Source organism: Miscanthus floridulus, chromosome 1 (assembly GCF_019320115.1).
Source record: "Miscanthus floridulus cultivar M001 chromosome 1, ASM1932011v1, whole genome shotgun sequence".
Lineage (NCBI taxonomy): Eukaryota > Viridiplantae > Streptophyta > Magnoliopsida > Poales > Poaceae > Miscanthus > Miscanthus floridulus.
The window spans coordinates 34,372,871-34,396,004 of NC_089580.1; the positions used below are offsets into that span (position 1 = coordinate 34,372,871).

The following is a 23,134-nucleotide window of genomic DNA, read 5'->3' on the forward strand; positions in this document are numbered from 1 at the left end:
GCGTTGGTGAAGTGGCGCTTCACCTTCTATTAATTGTGGTTGCCTTTTACGTGTCCCGAGGCATCCGCCTCTTCGATCCGTGGCTTCAAATATCGGCCGAGTGTTGCGGCCTTGAACACATCTACACTTGCAACCATTCCTGTTCCTTCGCTTTTCTCCGCCTACCAAAACCCTATAGCGGTTTTCTTTCTCCCTTCCATAGATCCAATCATTCTTCATGGCTGGCGAGGACAACCGAAGCAAGTGCACGGTGAAGGAGATCCTAGAGGAGAACATGTCAATGAGTCAGCGTCTTCGACATATGAGGTGAGATTGACATTTCCTATTTATGATGATGAACTGTTCTGACTTGCCTATAGATTTGTTGTGAATGATAGTCTTTGTCCTCTCCCCAGGGTCGGTGAGCCCTCTGACGCTTCATCTTCTATGCCAACCTCGTCGTTAGATTCTTTTGACTCCTATAATGGCGACGATGCCCAATGTTTCCTTCATGAGTGGAGGATGGCTCAGAATCATTATGCCAGGGCGACTTGGGAGAATGGCCAACTTGAGATCTGCCTTGGGGTCTCTTAGGCTGCCCTTCATGCAGCCAAGGAGGAGGCCAACGCCGTTCGAGCACGGCTGGCCAAATCTGACATTATGGTGGCAGGTAAGATGAGTTCCATGAATGCTTCCATTCTGATTTCCACTACCTTTATCTTGATAATTTCTCTGTTCCTGTGATTGCCAGCCCTGACAGTGTAGTTGGAGTCTCTCCAACTAGCAGTGAATGTGGCCATGGACGTCGTCAATGCTCGGGGTTCCCTCATCAACGCTCATCTCCAAGACATCCCGGCTCGTGTTCAAGAGATCGCCTTCCATGGCATTCGTCATGGTGCGTCGATGGCGTTAACCACGATGCAAGTCTAGATCGGGTACGAGCTCCATGCCATGGAGACCGGTTTTCCAATGGGTGATGGCCCTGAGGAACATGAGGACCTGATGGAAGAATTCGTCGTAGCGGCGGAGGCCATCGTGGACATCACATCCACTCAGGATGTGGTGAATGAGGTCTTTTATTAGATTGTACTTAGAGTGAACAAATGAATGAAATCTTTTGCTCCTCTATGAATGTGTCTTAGTGCAATGCCCCTATATATGTCATGAATGTTCTTGTTTTATTCTTGCTCTGGAGGCGTTACGTATCATATCGGCTTTTATGTTCTTGAAGATTTTCATTTTTTGAACTAGAGGCGATACGTTTCTGGTACCGGCTATTATAGCCGATGATTAAATGAAATGGCTATCAAGTGTTGTTCAAATGCTAGGATAACATCCCCTTAAATATTTTGCCATAGAACTTTTCATACCAAAGGTTAAACGATTGATCAACCCAGGTCAAGCATCCCATTAAGCAAAACAGAACTCCTTTAAGAAATCTATCAACTCTGAACCACATTTATGATTCGACTTAGCATTCACATATGTCAACCTAAACCCATCTCTAGGACTAATGCTTTTTTTCTTAATCCAATGGCTGATGTGAAGCCGTGACTTTTTACTAAAACAAACTCTCAAAGCTGATTGCTTGCATCAGTTGTTGGCTTTCATTGCTGATTTTAATAAAGCATCCTTCCCATAATTTGCCAGAAAAGCATTCAAAAAGTCCTAGTTCCCAAAAGACTGGATCGGCTATTGCGATGCTTATAGATTCATCAGTGTGAACTAGCTCGACATCATCTCCATGCCATTGAATCAAACACTGATGCATGGTCGATGGTACACAACAGTTCACATGAATCCAATCATGACCAAGGAGCAAACTATATGACCCTTTTCCATCGATGATGAAGATTGTGGTGAGCAGAGTCTTACTCCCGATTGTTAGTTCGATGTTTATTGCCTCCCAGGTCTTAGATGCATTACCTCCAAAATCCTTAAGCATCATGTCGGTCTCCATCAGATCTCCTGGTCCTTTGCCAAGTTTACAAAAAGTGGTGTAAGGCATAAGATTGACAGAAGCACCTCCGTCCACCAACATCTTGTTCATCGGCTTTCCATCAACAAAACCTTTCATATATAAAGCCTTTAAGTACCGATGCTTGACTAGTTTATCAAATATTGCTTATTGTACAACCGTCAACTTGACAACTATCTCCTCATACTCCGATTCATCAAAATCTGAATAAACTTCTTGATTTGTTAGAGCTCTGAATTATAATGGCAACAGAAAAGTCATTTGGATATTAGCCGATGGTTGCTTTCTATCGGCTATTTGCTTAGTACGCCATACTTGAGGTTTATCAGATGCCTAAGCCTATTCCAACTCTTTATTTCTTAAGCGTTGCACCCTTCTCTTCTGGCTTCTTGTCAAACCTCCTGGACACCATTGGCCTTCCTACCAAACATATTCTCTCTTGTTGCCGCCTTCTTCATAATCAGCCCAGTCTTGGTCAACAACACTTTTCCCCAGACGATTATGAACACTTCCATTTTTAAACGCCGATCCATGTTATTATGATGATATGCATCTTGAGCATGGATAGATCGATAGTTGGTTTGAGATTGCCTAAACTCCTAATATTGATTGCTGCATTCTAGACAGTCATGTCTGGTAGGCAACTTCAAACCTTCATTCCAGCAATGTCTGAAGAAAGGACAATTCCAATGTGATTCGGCTTGTTTCCTTTCATACCTCTCTTTTTCTAGTTGAAGTTGGTATTCTTGATCCTTCAACTAACGCTGATAATCCTTTTCCTTCTACCGCTGCCACTTATTCAACAGGATCCGAGATGTAACTTGTGGCTTTGTCGTCCCATCTTTTGATGCTTCCCCTGCTCATATCGGCTCTTTTGCTTATCGCGACATCTCTTAATTTCCCTGCATTCGTCTGCCGATATTTGCATCTTAGGATCAACTGTTCTAGCTTCTCTTGATTTGGTTGATGTTAGGACCTTAGTCTTCCCTTTGAGCAGCCTAGCATCGACCATGTTTTGATCTCCTAGGAAAGGATTATCATCAACTTTCATTTTTCGAGGCGTATCAAATTTGAGCCTTCCTTGCTGAATAGCCCTCTGTATATGCTGCTAGAAAATTTTGCATTCATTGGTGGAATGAGAAGTAGTATTATAGAACTTGCAGAACTTCTTATTCTTCAACTAATTAGGGGGCAACATAATATGATTATCGGGCAACTTGATCTATCTCTTCTCAAGCAAGAAATCAAAGAGATTGTCTGATTTGGTGACATCAAAGTCATAGCTCTCCTCGACTCCTCTTCCCCAAAGATTTGGCACCATTACTGTCTTCTTGCCCTAATTCCATTCAGCCACAGCAACCTCTTCTTCTTCATCTTCATAGCTGTCATCGACTGAGTATGGATTATAAGCTTTGGCCACTGTGTACTTTTCTAGAATCAGGTATCTTGCGCATACTCTGGAATTGGCTATTGAGCGCTACCACTCGTTGAGCCAATTGACCCAAGTTATCAAATTCTTGTCCCAGCAGTTTCTCTTTCCACATTGGTAGCATTCCTTGAATAGCTAAAGCAGCTAGTTGATCATCAACCAAGTTTAAGGAGAAGCATAAGTTCCTAGTTTCTTGGAACCTCTGAAGAAACTTAGTGCCCGATTCATTAGTCTTCTGCCTTATAGTTGTCAGATCAGTAATCTTCTTTTCTCTAGTCCTAGTATAAAAATATGTATGAAACTTCTCGAGGTCAGCCCAGTTGGTAATGGAGTTGACCTACAATGATGATGAAAACCAAGTGAAGGCTGGCCCTGACAAGGACAAGGAGAAGAAATGAACTCGATGTACCTCCTCAACTGATGTCTCACCCAATTGTGTGAGATACCGGCTAACATGTTCTATCGTGCTTATACTGTCTTGGCTAGTGAACTTAGCAAACTCTGGGAGCCTGTAATTTGTGGGAAGAGCGACTAAATCATACCATTCTAGATATGAGCGTTTGTACAAGAAGGTCAGCCCTTTTGGCTTTAGACCGAACTGATTCTTCATTATCTCGGTCACCGTCAGCAACAACTCATCAGCATTTGAATTTGGATTTCTCTGCACCTATTGACCGATCTGTGGATTGAAATTTCATGTGCCTTGATACCTAGATTCAGAATCATGTGAAGGGTATTATAATATGTGCCATAGTGATACTCTTGTGGAATCTCTATCTGCTAGGACCTTTGCTGGCTTGCTGCTTGAAGTCTCTGATTGTAGACATGAGGATCTATATCTCTACGAATCCTTTGAATTGATGGTGCTATTTTTTTGAGCTGATGACAATATGTGGACTAATGTGCCAAAATTAATCACCTGATTCTGACCTTGCCCCGCCGGCTGGTGCACATGCTGCACTGACGATCTAGGATTATACTATATCTGATTCATAGTAATACCTTAAGGTTGTTCAGATGAACCCTGGTGCTGCTTCTTGATGGCCGGTACTGACTTGATTAGTCCCTTGGGTCACCAGATGTGGAATATTGTAATAAGCCAGCCCAACTTGACCAACTGGAAACCCATGAATCGCTTCTTTCATGGCGTTGTGGAATGTGTCCAAGAAAGCTTAATTATGGCTTGACATGGCATCACGAATAGATTTGTCTACAACTTCCGTAAAGGAACGCCTGTCTTCAGCTTCAACTGTATCTGTCTACCCATGTAATAGAACTCTTGGTAGTGGAAATTTCTGAACAATTGTGTTGTCATGTGTTTTGGTGTAGGACAACAAACATTTGTTCTGAAATTCTTCTATAGCTTTGCCGATGACATCTTTATCTCCATCAGGTGGATCTTCATAATGTACCATAAGGATGTTGTTTTTGTTGTGAACCGCCATGACGATTGTGGGGTCCCACCGGGCGTGCTAGAAATGTGTGTCGACATAGAAATTTTGTCCCATGCCGAGGGCACACGAGCAAGCCAGAAGAGTCTGCTCAATGGAGCTGGAGATCCACCTAGCTTCAGCGCAGGGATGGTCGATCCTGTGCACTCCTACTGAGATATGCCAGTCAATTTGACCCTGCAATTGTCAAGGAGAGAAAGTTTATCAGTAATTTAGGGCGAAACATGCTGGTGTTGCCAGATAGTCCCGAATGTGCGGCTCTGAGAGCCGATATGAAAGGAAATCGACTAAATAGTCGATTCCAGCATATTCATAAGAATAAATCAATTAAAGCTCATGGGGTTGTGTAAGAAGAATCAGTTATCGTTCAGAATGAATATCATTATTTGGATAAATATTGGTCAATGGCAAAAAGATGTCAACAATGATTAAACTATGCTAAGCCAATGACTGCGAGTAACCGAACCCCTTTTATAAAAGAAACAGCTCATCACTATTCAACCATTTAATAAAGATAAATCTAATGAACATACTAGATCTCATCTATCGCTATGACTAGTGGGGCATGAGACAGAATCATGCAGGCCATAGAAACAACAATAGACTCGATGACCCTAACTTATTACTAATATCAGTGGGGCATGAGGCAGAATCATGCAGTCCGTAATACAATAATAAGATCATGGGGCTAACATGTCTTTCAACATATCCCTACTTCAATGATCTCATGATGTGAACTGTTCGTGAAAGCGCGTGATATCGGCTCAAATAGCCGATTTAGGCATAGCGCACAGTTAAGATCATGTCCTATCAGGAATAAATCTACCGAATAATGATCCCCACTCCATGGTGCTAACGGTGGGGTGTGAGACAGAATCACACAGGCCATGATAATGGACCATGGAATAGTTCTCGCTAGCCAATAGATCTACTCAAGACTAAATATGCCTTAACCGCACACTATGCGCAATCAAGATTGTCATAAAACGGCCGATAAAACATAACTCATCGTTTAAGATGCAAATTAGATCAAGTTTTGGATTAACAAACGATGGGTTAAAAAGGATATAAGGCTGATCTAGATCAATCCCAATCAGGCGAAGTGATATTGCTGTAATTAAATAAACAATGGAAGTAATAAGCAATATCGATAACTTAATGATTCTATCCAAAGGTTTGCCACCCTTAGATAGAGCCGATAACTTGACCTTAATCTAGTTCGAGCAGTGGAGGTCGACCAAATCGATGTAACCATACTTGAATTAGACAAGATTCGATAACTAGCTTATACCAGAGTCATAGTGGAGGTTGACTGGATCGATGCAGCCGTACGAACCAAAGTATAAGCCATGACGGTACTTACAGATAAGCAGTGGAGGTTGATCGGATCAATGCAGCCGTACTTGCTGAAGAACTCATCGAGATCAACTCTACTCCTACTCCTAAGGGGTGACCAGAGCCGAAAAAAGTAAGTAACTTGTATTTGATTGATTGTCATTTACAATAGCTGGGGTCTGATATTTATACCCGGAGCCTAAACATGAATCCTACTCGAGCATGACTTGTTACAAACTTTGGGATAGAAGAAAACATCCTAATTTAAGATAACTTGGACCCTACTCTTTCCCTTTTTGTAGAGTCTGATATGCAATTTTCTGGTGCCAACCATAGCTCATCATCACTATCTGCTGACATCATCCAAAGAGATCTGATTCTAGAGTCGTATCCAAATCAGCTGATATCGATCCTCATGCAATCGATTCCTTGATGGGCACAATTTTGGAAGCCTTCGAATTCCCACATTCTTCTCTCCAAATTTTGGTGTAAACAGCCTTGCTCCTCACTACCACCCCATCCTCACTCTGTTTGTTCTTGAAAACCCACTTTGTACCCATGGGGTGGCAATCTGGTGGAGATGGAACTAAAACACACACTTGATTTCGCTCAAAGTTCTCTAACTCCTCGTGCATAGTATTGACCCAATCAAAATTAGATAGTGCATGTCCAACATCTTGAGGCTCAAAAGAAGCAATGAAAGTAGAGTGTGCAAAGTGTGAGATGTGATATGACCTAGACCACATGACTCGCTGGTCGATGTCGCCAATCATGGTCTGAGGTGGGTGGCGACGCTGAATGTGCCGAGGTGCCCCCATTGAAGAAGTTGCCTCCCCCTCAACAGCAGCTAGGGCCTCCTCATGTGTAGCCGATGTAGGCTAAGGAGGCTGCTCACATGGACCCCAAGTAGTGAAAGAAGAAGGATCGGGGCTGTGAGCTGAAGTAGACGTCGCAACTCTAGAGGGGCAGCCGATGGAGTCGGCTCAGGATCACCCCAATCATCATCTTCCTGCTCCTCCTCCACAAAGATGCTCTCACCAATCTCCTGATCACCTACGCAATCAAAGACAGGAGAGGAACAAGGCATGGTTTCATCAAAAGTGACCTCACAGGTCTCCACTACTCGGTTAGTTTCAAGGTTAAGTACATGATATGCATAAGAGTGAGAAGCATAACCGAGAAATATACCGTCGGAAGACCTGGACTCAAACTTGTCCAAATTATCTTGTTTTAGGATGAAGCACTTGCATCCAAACACTCTGAAGTGGCTTACCTTGGGTAGTCATCTGAATCGCAACTCACAAGAAGTCTTCTTCATGAAAGCTAGAAGGAAAATGCGATTGGAAACATGGCACATGGTGTTGATTGCTTCGGCCCAATACCTCCTAGGAGTCCTATGCTCATCGAGCATCGTCCTAGCCATCTCAACAAGGGTCCAATTCTTGCGCTCAACAACACCATTTTGCTGAGGGACATAAGGAGAGGAAAACTGATGCTTGAGGCCCAAAGAGGCACAAAAGGTTTCAAAATGAGCATTCTTGAATTCTATGCCATTGTCACTATGAATCGCTCTCATGGCATTCTTAGGGAACTCATTTTGCAACTGGAGAATCAAATCTCAAGCATGTGAAAAAGCCTCATCCTTGCTCTCCATGAAAAACACCCAAGAGTAGCGAGAAAAGTCATCCACGATCACTAGAACATACCACTTCCCACCATCTGATCGAACCCAAGCTGGACCAACTGTGTCCATGTGAAGTAGCTCACCAGGTTCCTTGGTCATGACTTGGTTCAAGGGTGGGTGAGAAGCGACAACCATCTTCCCGTGATGACAAGGGTGGCAAACCAAGTCCTTCTCAAATTTCAACTTGGGCAAACCTCGGATTAAGTCAAGTGAGCTCAACCTAGCTAGTAAGTAAAAGCTCAAGTGACCCAGTCTCCTATGCCACTTCCAAAGCTCAGAGGAGGGTCCAGCCACCAAACATCGAGAAGAGCCAAAGGAGTGAGAAAAATCAGCTCAAAAGACATGGCCAAAAGGGACAATCTGACAAACAAGATTTCCTTGAGAATCAAGAACTTGAGACAAGCTAGTCTTAAAGCGCACTTCAAAACTGTCCTAAAGGAGTTGTGAAACAGAGAGCAAATTGAAATGTAAATTCAAAACCAAAGCAACATCCTTCTAACAAAACTCTCGTTGACCCAAATGATCCCACGAGAAAGCACCTTACCTTTGCTATTGTCCCTGAATGTGATGTACTCCTTACATTGCATGGGGTTGAGGCTGTAGAACCATTTTGAACTTCTGGTAATGTGGCGCAAACAACCAAAATCAATGAGCCACGTGTTATCTAGGCCTCCAACCTGCATCAATAGAAGGACATGGGGTGAGCAAATGGCGCAACACTAGGGTTAGTAAATTGTGGAGAATACTAGTGTTGGCTCATTTGCCCTAGAAAATTGTTAGGAAAACACCAAACATACCATGTCCCATTTGAGGAAAGCGGTCACCATGTGGGGGAAAACATGGTCCGCTAGAGCTGTAGGACTAAAATCCACTGCTGTGAGGTCCAAAGTCATATTGATCACGACTGGAACCACGCCGGGCACGACCACCATGTGGTCTCGCAACCTGAGACCTAGCACCTTGAGGCATTGCACCTCTAGGCCTACACTACGCCTCTGAACAGGAGGCACATGTACAAAATGGGGCGGACAGTACATGTTCCGGTTGTTCAACTCGTACTCTCACCGCTCATCTCTCTTTCTCCTAAAGCAAAACTCAGCAAGGTGACCATCCCTATGTAGTAGTCACACTGATACCTCACCTCTCTCTTGGGTGGTTGTTGGCTCACTCTCTTGTGGGTATGGTTCACTCTTGGTGTCTTTTTGGCTTTAGGAAGGGGATCCTCAGAGATGTTTGGTAGAGTATCAATTGGGTTCTTGAGATGGTTAGGTTTTGTAACCCACACTTGTTTCTGGGGTGGATCTTTTGGATGTTCTTCAAACACCCCATCTTTGATAGTGGGCTCAATGGGCTTAGGTGGAGTGATTTTGATCAACTTGGGAGTAGTGGAAGGTTTCTCACTTGGGTTTAAACCACTACACTCACCAACCTTGCCATAAATATGTTCACCCTTCCCACCAGGAGCAAAGCCAACACCCGATGCACCAGTTCCCTGCCTAAACTAGCTCACCATCATGCTCAACTGCTGCTCACTGCAAGACACCCAGCTCAAGATGAACCGAAGGTATGTGTTATCCTCCTTGGTTTTCATCTTGTCATGCCTATAGGACTCAAGCTCCAGCACCAAGCTCTCACAACATGCACACATAGTAGCAGTGCTATCTGAACTGGCCTTCTCAAGCAAAGAGATCCTAGTAACCTTCTCTATCAGCTCAGATTGCAAGCCCGAGCAGGACTTGCATGCCCCCAACAAGCCAAACCTAGACTTCAACTCATCATTCTCATCAATCAAAGCAACATACTTGGATTGCAAGTCAGTAAGGTTGATCATGTGAACAACACAATCATCGCACTCAACCTCATCTGACACTACTATAGCGAGCTTCTTAGCTTCTTCAAGCTTCTTTAGTGTGATTTCTAGCTTGTCCTTAAACTCTTTCCTCTCACGTGCAGCATGCTTCAATAGCTTATCTTGGCTAAACAAGGTGTCGTTCATGGTTTCAAGCTTAGCAACAAGAGCATCAACGGAAGGGGTTACCTCAGTAGTGTCATCATCGATAGGAACCATGTCCTTGTTAGCCTTCACCTCATCATCCACCGCCATGGTGCAAAACCCTCCATGGGTGGAACCGGCGATGAAGCAGAGCCCAGTCAGCTTGTTCTCGTGCTTCCTCTTAGACTCAATGTTGCTCGAGGAGGAAGAGGAGCTATCATCATCGGTGTCATTGTCGAGGTCGCTGAGGGAGGTAAGGAAGGCACGCTCCTAGGCCTTGGCCTTCTTGAGGTACATCTTCTTGAGTGCCTCCTTGTCGAAACCTCCCTTCGACTTGTGCTTGTCGGAGGTGTACTCATGCTCGTCCTTGCGCTTGCCAAAGTCGTGCTTGCCAGAGAAGTTCTTGTTCTTCTTGGGGTAGTGGGCAATGAAGTGGTTGGGGTCTTCACAGCCATAGCATCCATCCTTTGGACCCCCACTGTGCCAGCGATTCAAGTGGTTATTGTGAAACCACGAGAACCGACTGATGACATGTGCCAACTCATCGTCCCCAAGTGCTACCAACTGCTCCTCTATGACAGACACCAAAGAAGACAAGGCAAATGAGATCTATGAAGGGCTAGCTAAAGAACTTGAGCCGTTACCTAAGACCAAAGCCATTGTTAGTGCAGAGGGGTTCTTGATCTTAGCCTGGGTCTGGTAATCGATCTTGGTGGACTTGAGCTTGCTAAAAAGCTCGTCCACCGTGAGAGTGTCGTAGTTCACAGACTCAATGATAGCGAACACCTTCACATCATAAACCTTCTGATCTAGGGCATATAGTAACTTGAGTGCCCTCTCATGATCATCATATGGTAGCTGCGGCTTGTTTGCCCGTATCTTATTCACAATTCATCTGAAGGCGAGAGAACATGGCATTGATAGACTCTCCATCCAACTGAGAGAAGTTCTTATACTCTCGCTTGTACGTCTCAAAGAGTCTGGTTTTGACCTATGTGGTTCCCTTATGATAGCTCTAAAGCCTCACCCAGATCTCTCGAGTAGTCGTACAATCGGAGACTCTCTCAAACTCAAAAAGCGAAAGACTCAAGAAAAGAACACTGCGAGCCTTGTTATTTGCGTTGTGTTGATCAATTTGATCTTGAATAATGTGAGCTTCAAGCACAACATAATTAGCATTCTTACAAATCTCCCAAACTTTTCAATCAATCCCCTGAAGATGCACTGACATGCGAATCTTCCAATAGGGGTAGTTTGTTCCATCAAAGAAAGGTGGTTTGCCAAAACCACGCTCCATGTCACCTTCATGGATCACGAACCGATTAAGGTGGAATGATCCTTAACCATCTCTAATACCAATTAAAGGACCAAAAACGATGACCAAAGGGGGGGGGTGAATGGGAGCCACAAATTTCTTTCAAAACTTTCGATCGCTGTCCCAAAATCACCACCAAACACGCAACCCAAAACCCTATGATGTCCACAACCCAAACGAACAAACCGCGAAAGAAACAACACGCTAGCAACTCACACCGGACATGTCTGGTAAGCACGACCTCAGAAAACCTGCTGAACTGAGCACAGTTAGCAAATACCGGACACATCCGGTATGCTGAACAACACAGAGCGACTTTAGGAGAAAAATTGAAAACCCTAGCAAATGGTGTCCAAATATTATGAAATTTTAACCACCACACAACCCAACTCACAACAAGGTTAGCTCACAAACTCAACCTAGGTCGTGGATCACATTGACAATCACTCATCACAAAACGAACTATAAAGGCACATATCAACCTTGTGTTCGCACCCTTAAAGTTCTTGCCCCCCTAGTGTACATCTTTAAAGAAATATAAATTGACATCTACGATACGAAATAAATGTACTCTTATGACATATTGCATATAGTTGATTGGATAAAATTCAGTTGGTGTTGACAATTAACATTGATACATTTTTAGACACTTGATCAAAATTAGAGAAGTCTTAATTAAGAACAAAGTCCTCGGACGGATATGGAATAGTACCTGTACCTCTAACTTGCTATTTTCCACCTTGTTGTCGAAGTCTGAGGGCCTCAACAACACCATGAACATTTTATCTTCCATATTAGATATTAATGTAAAACTTGATGTATAGAGTTAATTAGACTTTGTAATAATTTTGGAGTTATGCTTTTTCTTTGAAGAGGCCTGAGCTAAAATTTAACCATTATCTTAAAAAAGTGCAACTTGCATCCCAACTCCTCTCTCTCTCTCTCTCGTGCTCTCATCTGGAACACGCTTGGCCGTAGTTCGAAGCAAATAGGCGGCACTGAGACCATGTCAAACAACACGCATGTTTTTGCAAGATACTAGCGCCCTGACGTCCGGACAAAAGCGTGTGTCCGGACACCCGCGCCACCTTCGTCACACGAGCACACGGAAAAGCCCGCGCCTGCCGCTCCTTCCCCCTTGGCCCCCTCCTCTCACCCCACAACCATGAGTCCGGACGCCCGCTTGCCCATGGGAAACGCTGCGCCCGCCGCGCCCGCCGATCCTTCCCCCTGACCCCCTTCTCTATCTCTGGGCAGGCAGGACCCGAGAGCCAGCATAAGCACGAGCAGTCGAGCACGCCACGTCCGCAGGATCTTAGCTACGCTGTGCGCCCCAACCGTCGGCCCACGGATCACCGCGCCCCATCCCCCGGTGCCTAGGCCATGCCCTCCATGATGCCCTCTCTCTGAAACATGAAACACTTGGATGCAACATACGATTAAAGTAGATGAAATATTTAGAACATACAATTGCAACATGTGTGTAAAACATATGCAACATCCAAATAAAACGCTTGCAAATCACAATATGAAAACACTTATTACAACATAAGACTGAAACGGCTGAAACTCGCTGGCGCACCACACACCGGCACACCACCGTGGTGCCGCGACGGCGCGAGCTGCAACTGCATGCAAGGACGGCGAACAGCAGATGCGATCACAGTAAGCAACCCCAACATGCCAATACCCATGACCGATTAGTATTTTCCAATTTCCAATATTTTACTTGGACCTCTGGAAGCTAGCGCCAGAGACATTACCGTATTGAAGCCTATTTTTTATTATTTGTTTAATTGTTTTGTGTATGCGCTTTACTTGTACAGAGGTAAAGTTCTAATTCAATGTATTTATTTAGATACTTATTAGATGCTGCCTAAGATGTATTTGTCGGGCGCTCAGAAAAGTAAAATATTGAAAAGAATGTTTTAGACCACATTGATCTTTATATTGTTCTTAAAGATTTTACATCAATAAATAGCTAAAGACGGTTTTTTACAAGACACTGAAGCATTATATTTTTATTTGAGGTAATCATAACAATTATTGTTCTTTTAATTTTCTTGTTGTACTATTATTATCTTTTATACAAACTAAGTATATACTGCAAATATTTTTTTATTATTTGGTCTTTACATAGTTCAACATGTCCTTATCGTTGCCCAAGGGCCCTTAAATTTGTAGAGCCGGCCTGCGTGGCGGAGGTGAGCGGGCCGGACTTCAAGGCGTGCAACAAGTCGGCGGGCGGCGGGCGGCGGCCACCTCCGTCTGGAACTCCGGCGACGACCAGCTCAGCCTCGACAAGCCGGGCCGGAGGTGGTTCATCTGCACGGTGGGCAGCCACTGCCAGCTTGGCATGAAGCTCAACGTCACCATTCTTCCGGCCGCCACGCCGGCGCCGTCTCAGCCTCAGTTCTCTCGGCGCGCTCTCTCCAACTGGTGAATTGGTGATGGAGGCAATGCAATGCAAGCCCTCCATGCCGGAGTAGCCGGTCGTCGTATTTTCAATTCTGCGTCGATCGAGCCCTTGTACGGGACTGACGTCGATCCGGACTCCGGAGCTTGTTCCACTGCTATACGGTCGGTATACGCCATCCTGATCGAGTGCATGGTGTAATAAAAATTATAGGACCCGTGCGTGTGTTCAACATGAATTTCTGATGCATTTCGTTTTCGCTCATACACACCTCCGGTGTACATACGGATGCGGAACCGAGTCGAATTCGAAAAATCGGAGTCGGACTCACTTCGCTGTATATAACTGCCGCCGCTACCTGCGCGTGGCTCGCATCCTCATCACCAACTTCCAGCCGCCTCTCCCGGCCCCCACCTCCCGCGATCCTGCCCCCGCCACCAGCAAGCAGTCCGCGGAATCATCCACACGCCCAAATGGCCGCCTGCGTCGAGGCAGCAGCCACCGCCGTCCGCGACCCCGGCGCCGCGCGACCGACCCGCAACAACCGGGCGCGGACAGCCATCGGCACCATCGATGACTACGAGGAGACCTGCTGCCTCGGGATGGGCGCCTTCGGCGCCGTCGTCATGGCGCGCCACCGCGCCACCGGCCAGACCGTCGCCATCAAGCGCCTCGCCGCCGGGGACTTCTGCAGCCAGATGGCGCTGCTGCGGGAGGCGTGGTTACTGGAGGCGAGCGGCCGTGACAACCCGTTCGTCGTCGGCTTCCACGGCCTCGCTCGCAACCCGGCCACCATGGACCTCTGCTGCCTCGTCATGGAGTGTGTCGGTCCGAGCCTCAACGACCTCCTCCACCAAAGCCGCTGCGCTGGGATGCCGCCGCCACCCGAGGCGATCGTGCGCGCCGTCATGTGGCAGCTACTCACGGGCGCCAAGAAGATGCACAACGCCCACGTCATCCACCGGGACATCAAGCCCGAAAACATCCTCGTCGGCGGCGAAGGCACCACCGTCAAGATCTGCGACTTTGGGCTCGCCATGCGCATGGACGAGCCGCTGCCGTACGAGCCCGCCGGCACGCTGTGGTACATGGCGCCCGAGATGCTGCTGGGGAAGCCCGACTACGACGCCCTCGTTGACACCTGGTCGCTCGGCTGCGTGATGGCGGAGCTCATCAATGGGTCCCCACTGTTCGTGCGCTCTAATGCAGCAGACCAGCTCGCCGCGATCTTCGACGTCCTCGGCGTGCCAGATGAAACGACGTGGCCGTGGTTCTCGTCCACACCGTTCGCCACCCAGGTCCAGGCCGTGATATACGTGAAGCAACGCAACCTACTGCGCGAGGTGTTCCCGAAGACGAAGCTGTCCGAGGAAGGATTCCAGGTACTCAGCGGGCTGCTCACTTGCAACCCCGACAAGCGGCTCACGGCAGCTGCCGCGCTCAAGCACCCATGGTTCACCAAGATGTAGCTGCCAAAGAAAGAAGTGTCATCAGTCATCACCGTCGCCGGTGCTGTGTGCGTATGTAGCTGCCAAAGAAAGAAGTGTCATCAGTCATCACCGTCGCCGGTGCTGTGTGCGTGACTTTGAAGTTTACTTCTACCGTTGTGTGCATGTAAAACTAACTGTCTAACTGTTCTTCCCAACACAGGTTGTAAATTGTAATGCCTGCTGTATTGTTGCTGTGAAACTATGATATAATAATATAAATTGCATTATTTGTATTGGACCCTTTTTGCTGCGCTTTTGAATGAATTTGATTATTCGTCTTGCCATAAGTAAAGCACAAACCCTGAAGTGATATCTGTGAATATTAGCATGGCAGCAATTGCAACAGTATGTACACATGCCAGAATCGAATATGGATACTGGTTCAAAGCCCATTTCACTACGTGACCATCAACAGATTGCCGGCTATGGAGGAAATTGGCAAAGCAATAGAGAACTGGAAGTAACCTAAACCAAGGCCAACGCGCTGTAACATGTATGACAGAAAAAGATCGGTGTTTCCAAAATTCAGATAACACCTAGCCCAAAAGATCAAAACCATTACCATTCGCTTCAAAATCCACAACTGGACCTCATTTCTATTTCCACATGTGTTTGAATTGGAGCTCCACTTCAGTTCATCTAATCCAATGCCATGAACCAGGGCCTTTCACATCTCCACGCCTAGTTACAACTCCAAACGACAAGACAAATGACACAACGCGATGGAATAAGAACAGCTAATATCTATCTAACCACCTTAGATGACAATGCAACCAACCACTGTGAAAATGGTACATCCGAGAAACCAACTCGAGAAACCTAGCAGGATACCAAATCGCCTTAGACTGCACCTGTTATGACCGGGCTGCAGTACTCCGGGCGCCGGCCCAATAGTGGCTAATAAGCCATATTTATTAATTTCGGGATTTATTTTTATGTAATTAGCAGATGACTTGAGGGGTTAATTAGCAAAAGGATATTTAGTTCTACAAATACTTTGTAATCAGGATTATTGAGATTAAGCAGAAACAATCTATTGTTTCCGGGTTCCGCCGAAACAATCTATTAAGCAGAAGCAATCTATTGAACAGTGCCACCGACTGTAGTTGCGCGAAGGTTCTAGGGCTACAGCCGTAGCCGCCGCTCCCTCGCTGCAGCCACGGCACCACCTCGCCGCCGGACGACGTTCAAGCCTCGCCCTCCGATCGTTCACTCCTACAACCTCAGATCGGTACGAGGGAGACCGCAGTAGCATACCAACCTGGTATCAGCCATGTCGATCCCGCTGCCCTCCACCACCGTGCCCCCGCTCTCCGCGGCGGACCCGCCAGGCACCACCACACCGCTGTCCGCGGTCTCCACGTCGGCCAGGGTGCCACAATCCTCGCTGCAGATGGTCGCGGGTGCGTCGTCCTCCGCCGTGGGCGTCATGACGAACGAGCAGTTGACGGCGGCTGTCCTTGACCTCGGCAAGATGGTGGCCGGGATTCATGGGTTCCTGCTGGGGCCGCAGCCGAACCCGCCGCCGCCGTCCCAGCAGCAGCAGCTGCCGCCGCCGCCGCCCCTAGCGTCTTCGACCGCCCTATACTCCTATGGGATGCCACACGACGACACGGCGACCACCACCTCACCAGCGTCGTCGGTTCTCCCCGCTGGTGTGCCGATCCAGGACATCAAGTTCCCTCACTCGCCGTCCCCGACACCGGCGTGGCTCACGGGCACCTCGCCGCCGGTCTACTCCACCACGCCGGCGCGTACGTCGATCCCGCAGGCGCCCCACATCACCGCGGGTTTCGGCCATGGGGGCGCTCCGGCGTCGGCCACCCTCTACGGCGGCGTCGATGGGGCCCTCTTCCACAGCTCTAGCCCCCGGCCGCCCCCGGCGTCCGACGCGGCTCCATCGGCGGCCGCCCCCGCGGCGTTCGGCGCGGCTGAGTTCCAGCTAAAGGGCTACAAGCTGGACTTCACCACGTACGACGGCTCCGTGGATCCGCTGAACTAGCTTACACACTGTGAGCAATTCTTCTGGGGCCAGCGCACACCGGTGGCACAGTGGACGTGGATGGCCTCGTACCACCTCACCGGCATCGCTCAAACGTGGTTCTATGCCCTCTTGCTGGACGAGGGTATGCCCTCCTGGGAGCGCTTCAAGGAGCTGTGCCGCCTTTGTTTTGGGCCACCCATCTATGGCTCGCGGTTGGCCAAGTTGGGTCGGCTGCCGTTCCACTCCACGGTCCAGGAGTTCGCGGACCGCTTCTAGATGATCCTTGCGCACTCCAAGGACATCTCCACGCGCCAGAAGGCGGAGCTCTTCGTCGGTGGTCTCCCGAAACACATTCGGGTGGACGTCGCGATGCGCGCCCCGCCCGACCTCCAGTCGGCAATGTTCCTGGCCCACGCCTTTGAGAGCCACGCCACGGCCACGGCAGCCCTGCAGCAGTCGCCGCAGCAGCGTGGCGCTCGTCCACCGCCACGGTCGGCCCTTCCTCCACGCCCTTAGGGGGCGGCCGTGGGTCCTGCCACCGCACCGGGCGTCCCAGCACCGGCCGCAGCGGGCGCGACACCTGCTGCCCCGGGCGCAGCGGCATCGGCCCGGCCGTTCTGCCATCTCTCGCCGGCCGAGATGCAAGAGCGTCGCCGCCAAGGCCTCTGCTACAACTGTGATGAACAGTATGTGCGTGGGCACATCTGCCCCCGCCTGTTCTACCTGGAGGCGGACGACTTCGTCGACGACGATGGGGCGCTAGCGGAGGACGTTGTGGCCGCGGCCTTGCCTGAGGAGCCGCACGTCGATGAGGCCGCCCACGCTCACGCTCTTGTGGTTTCTATGCACGCTCTTGCAGGGATCAGGACCTACCACACGATGCTTCTTCTGGTGATGATCAAGGGCGAGCGCCTCCTCACCTTGTTGGACACCGGCTCTACCCACACCTTCCTCTAGGATGCGGCCATGCGCCGCCTTGGGCTTGCTCCGCAGGGGGGTGACCAGCGCTGTGTCACTGTCGCCAGCGGCGAGCGCGTGCCGTGCGAGGGGATCGCCCGTGACATCCCCGTCATCATCAGTGGGCCCCCCTTCTCCATCACCTGCGTCGGGCTTGTGCTGGGCTGTTTTGACTTCATCCTGGGCGTCAACTTCCTCGGCACGTTGGGCCCCCTCACCTAAGACTTCGAGGGGATCACCGTGTCCTTCCAGCGGGACGGCCGCCGTGTCACGTGGCAGTGTGTGGGCGCCACGGTCGTGCCCTCCCAGCAGCGTTCGTTGGCCGCGATCGCCACGGACCCGCAACAACTGCTGCTGGACGAGCTTCTACTTCAGCACAGCGCCGTCTTCGACACGCCACGTGGTCTCCCTCCGGCCCGCCCCTACGACCACCGCATCCACCTGTTGCCGGGGACCGCTCCGGTAGATGTGCGGCCTTACCGGTACCCGCAGCTGCAGAAGGACGAGCTCGAGAGGCAGTGCGCTGCCTTGTTGGAGCAAGGCATCATCTGCCCTAGTACCTCTCCGTTTTCTACATCGGTGCTACTGGTTATGAAGGCGGACGGGTCGTGGCGCTTTTGCATTGACTACCAGGCGCTCAATGACCGCACGTTCAAGGACAAGTTCCTGATCCCGGTGGTTGACGAGCTTCTCGATGAGCTCCATGGAGCAAAGTTCTTCACCAAGCTCGACCTCCGCTCCGGGTACCACCAGGTGCGGATGCGCCCGGTGGACGTCGAGAAGACCGCCTTCCGCACGCACCACGGCCACTTTGAGTTCCTAGTGATGCCGTTTGGGCTCTCCAACGCCCCGGCAACTTTCTAGGCGTTGATGAACGATGTGCTCCGCCCGTTTCTACGTAGATTTGTGCTGGTTTTCTTCGATGACATTCTCATTTACAGCTCATTGTGGTCCGAGCACCTCCAGCACATGGGCCTTGTCTTCACCGCCTTGCGAGCACATGGTCTCTTTTTAAAGAGGTCGAAGTGCTCCTTCGGGGCCCTCTCCATCGCCTACCTCGGCCACGTCATCTCCGCCGATGGCGTCGCTATCGACAGTGACAAGGTGGTCGCGGTCACTTCTTGGCCAACACCGCGCTCCCCGCGGGGTGTGCGCGGCCTCCTGGGGCTCGCCGGCTACTACCGGAAGTTCATCCACAACTTCGGCTCCATTACGGCGCCCCTCACGCGTCTCCTATGGAAGGAGGCGTTTGTCTAGATAGCTGAGGCGGATGAGGCTTTCGCTGCCCTCAAGCGGGCGCTCTCGTCGGTGCCGGTCCTACAGATGCCTAACTTCGAGCGCCAGTTTGTGGTCGACTGTGACGCCTCCGGCATCAGGTTTGGCGCCGTTCTGCACCAGGGGGCGGGACCCCTGGCCTTCTTCAGTCGACCGTTCATCGTCTGCCTTGTCAAATTGGCGGCGTACGAGCGTGAGCTCATTGGGCTGGTGCAAGCAGTCCGCCACTGGCGCCCGTACTTGTGGGGGCACCGGCTCCTCATCCGCACCAACCACTATAGCCTGAAGTTCCTCCTGGACAGCAGCTTTCCACCGTGCCCTAGCACCAGTGGATCAGTAAGCTGTTTGGGTTCAACTTCACCGTCGAGTACCGTCCCGGGCAGCTCAACTCAGCGGCCGACGTGCTGTCCCACCGCGACGAGGAGGCTGCGTTGCTGTGTGCCCTGTCCGGGCTATCCTTTGACCTCTACATCGACATCCGCCAGGCCATCGTGACCGACCCGGTCACGCAAGACCTGCTGCAGTAGCTGGCGGCTGGCTCCTCGCGCCGTGGGCAGCTGGGGATGGTTTCCTCCTCCACGGCAAGCGCATCTATGTTCCAGCCCTCGATGACCTGCGTCACCAGGTGGTGGCCCTTGCACACTCGGCTGGGCATGAGGGGGTCTAGAAAACCCTTGTGCGCCTCCGAGGTGATTTCTACGTCCCCGGCGATTGCTAGCTGGTGCACGACTTTGTCCGCTCCTGCGACGTGTGCTAGCGAAACAAGACGCCGACCACTCAGTCGGTCGGCCTGCTTCAGCCCCTAGACATCCCGTCCTAGGTGTGGGCTAATATCTCCATGGACTTCATCGAGGGTCTTCCAAAGGTGCATGGCAAGTCGATGATTCTAACGGTGGTGGATCGCTTCTCGAAGTACGCCCATTTCATCGCCCTCAGCCACCCCTACACCGCCGCCTCGGTCGCCCGCGCCTTCTTCGAGGGGATTGTGCGCCTGCACGGCTTCCCCAACTCCATCGTCAGCGACCGCGACCCGGTCTTCACCAGCAATCTGTGGCGTGACCTCTTCAAGTGTGCAGGTGTGAAGCAGCGACTTAGCACGGCGTTCCACCCCCAGACCGACAGCCAGTCGGAGGTCGTCAACAAGGTGATCGCGATGTACTTGCGCTGTGCGACCGGTGATCGGCCACGCTCATGGGTCGACTAGCTCTCCTAGGTAGAATACTGCTACAACACCTCATACCACTCCGCGCTTTGGGCAACGCCATTCGAGGTGGTGTACGGGCGCCCCCACCCTCCCTTCTTCCGCACCAGGAGGGGGCAGCCCAGACAGAGGCGGTGGACGCCATGCTATGGCATCGGGATGCGTTCCTAGAGGAGGTTCACGAGTGTCTTCTCCAAGCACTGCAGTATGCCAAGCGGTACTACGACGAGCACCATCGTGAAGTGGAGTTTGACGTGGGAACATGGGTGCTGCTTCGCCTGCTGCACCGACCCACCCATGCTCTTGCCTCGCCATCGAAGGGCAAGCTATGTCCACGCTACACCAGGCCGTTCTAGATCGTCGAGCGCATTGGCCCGGTGGCCTACCGCCTCCACCTTCCCGCAGAGGCGCGCTTGCATGACGTCTTCCATGTGGGGCTATTGAAGCCCTACAACTACACCGGCTCTCCACCTTCAGGTCCGGCCATGCTGCCACCAGTCTAGGATGGGTGGCTGTTGCCAGCACCCGAGCAGGTGCTGCGTGCCCCGCTGCGACGGGGTGCTTGGCGCCTACTAGTCAAGTGGCAAGGTCTTCTGGAAGATGATGCGACATGGGAGCCACTGGAGGACTTCAAGGCTCTCTACCCCGATGTCCAGCTCGAGGACGAGTTGTTTGCCGAGGCGGGGAGAGATGTTATGACCGGGCTGCAGTACTCCAGGCGTCGGCCCAATAGTGGCTAATAAGCCATATTTATTAATTTTGGGACTTATTTTTATATAATTAGCAGATGACTTGAGGGGTTAATTAGCAAAAGGATATTTAGTTCTACAAATACTTTGTAATTAGGATTATTGAGATTAAGCAGAAACAATTTATTATTTCTGGCTTCCCCTGGGAGCCGAGAGTTCCTAACCCTAGCCACCTCTACTGTTCACACGTGAACAGTGCCACCGACTATAGCTGCGCGAAGGTTCTAGGGCTACAGCCGTAGCCGCCGCTCTCTCGCTGCAGCCACGGCACCACCTCACCACCGGACAACGTTCAAGCCTCACCCTCCGATCGTTCACTCCTACAACCTCAGATCGGTACGAGGGAGACTGCAGCAGCATACCAGCACCCTTCTGCAACCAAGTAGCATTGCAAAGGAAAACAAAGAGAGAGAAAAACATAGCAGAATCTTGAATGACTTGAACACCAGCAGCTTCTGCGGTACAAAAGGTGTCTCCTTGGACCAGGCTCCAATAGCTGATGGCATGCAGTGAAAATTAATAGCCATTTCCAACAGCCGCCTCTTCAGTTGTTGGCTTAATGTCTTCTGGGGCAACACCATTAACAGCTACTGCCTCCACACCATTCTCCACCATAGCGTTTTGTTCCCCTATGGCCTCGGGTTTCTGCAGGCTCTGCTTCCCATCAGTAGCTTGATTTTCAGCAATGTTGGTCGCCGACAACTTTCTATTCATGTCCTGCAGGGTGAAAAATGGCAGTTGAAATAGTTTCTCAGTAGTATCATCGTCGACAGGAACCACGTCCTTGTTAGCCTTCACCTCATCGTCCACCGTCATGGTGCAGAACCCTCCGTGGATGGAACCGGCGACGAAGTAGAGCCCGATCAGCTTGTTCTCGTGCTTCTTCTTAGACTCATCGTTGCTCGAGGAGGAAGAGGAGCTGTCGTCGTCGGTGTCGTTGTCGAGGTCGCTAAGGGAGGCAAGGAAGGCGCGCTCCTAGGCCTTGGCCTTCTCGAGGTACATATTCTTGAGCACCTCCTTGTTGAAACCTCCCTTGGACTTGCGCTTGCCGGAGGTGTACTCGCGCTTGTCCTTGCGCTTGCCGGAGTTGTCCTTGCTAGAGAAGTTCTTCTTCTTCTTAGGGCAGTGGGCGATGAAGTGGTCGGGGTCTCCATAGCCATAGCATCCTTCCTTCGGACCCCCACCATGCCGGCGATTCAAGCGGTTGTTGTGAAACCACGAGAACCAGCTGATGACATGTGCCAACTCGCCGTCCCCAAGTGCCTCCAACTGCTCCTCTATGATAGACACCAAAGAAGACAAGCCAAACGAGATCTGTGAAGGGATAGCTGAAGAACATGAGCCGTTACCTAAGACCAAAGCCATAGTTAGTGCAGAGGGGTTCTTGATTTTAGCCTGGGTCTGGTAATCGATCTTGGTGGACTTGAGCTTGCTGAAAAGCTCGTCCACCGTGAGAGTGTCGTAGTTCGTGGACTCAATGATAGCGAACACCTTCACATCATAAACTTTCTGATCTAGAGCATATAGTAACTTGAGTGCCCTCTCATGATCATCATAAGGTAGCTACGACTTGTTTACCCGCATCTTGTTCACAATCGTCTGAAAGCGAGAGAACATGGCATCGATAGACTCTCCATCCAACTGAGAGAAGTTCCTATACTCTCGCGCGTACGTCTCAAAGAGTCTGGTTTTGACCTGTGCGGTTCCCTCGTGATAGCTCTAAAGCCTCACCCAGATCTCTCAAGTAGTCGTACAATCAGAGACTCTCTCAAACTCAAAAAGCAAAAGACTCGAGAAAAGAACACTACGAGCCTTGTTATTTGCGTTGTGCTGATCAATTTGATCTTGAATAATGTGAGCTTCAAGCACAATATAATTAGCATTCTCACAAATCTCCC

General features: G+C 49.9%; 2 protein-coding genes across 2 annotated transcripts; both read left to right on the forward strand.

Moving 5' to 3' along the window:
* The first annotated feature begins 14,053 nt into the window (after nt 1–14,053).
* LOC136478237 (putative cyclin-dependent kinase F-2) lies at nt 14,054–15,067 on the forward strand. The gene has a single exon (XM_066476594.1). It carries the CDS (start codon nt 14,054–14,056, stop codon nt 15,047–15,049), a length of 996 nt encoding a protein of 331 aa, XP_066332691.1. The 3' UTR covers nt 15,050–15,067.
* Nucleotides 15,068–16,343: 1,276 nt separating this feature from the next.
* Nucleotides 16,344–17,072, forward strand: LOC136454389 (lysine-rich arabinogalactan protein 19-like). The gene has a single exon (XM_066454836.1). The coding sequence runs from the start codon at nt 16,344–16,346 to the stop codon at nt 17,070–17,072; it is 729 nt and encodes a 242-aa protein (XP_066310933.1).
* Nucleotides 17,073–23,134: the final 6,062 nt, after the last annotated feature.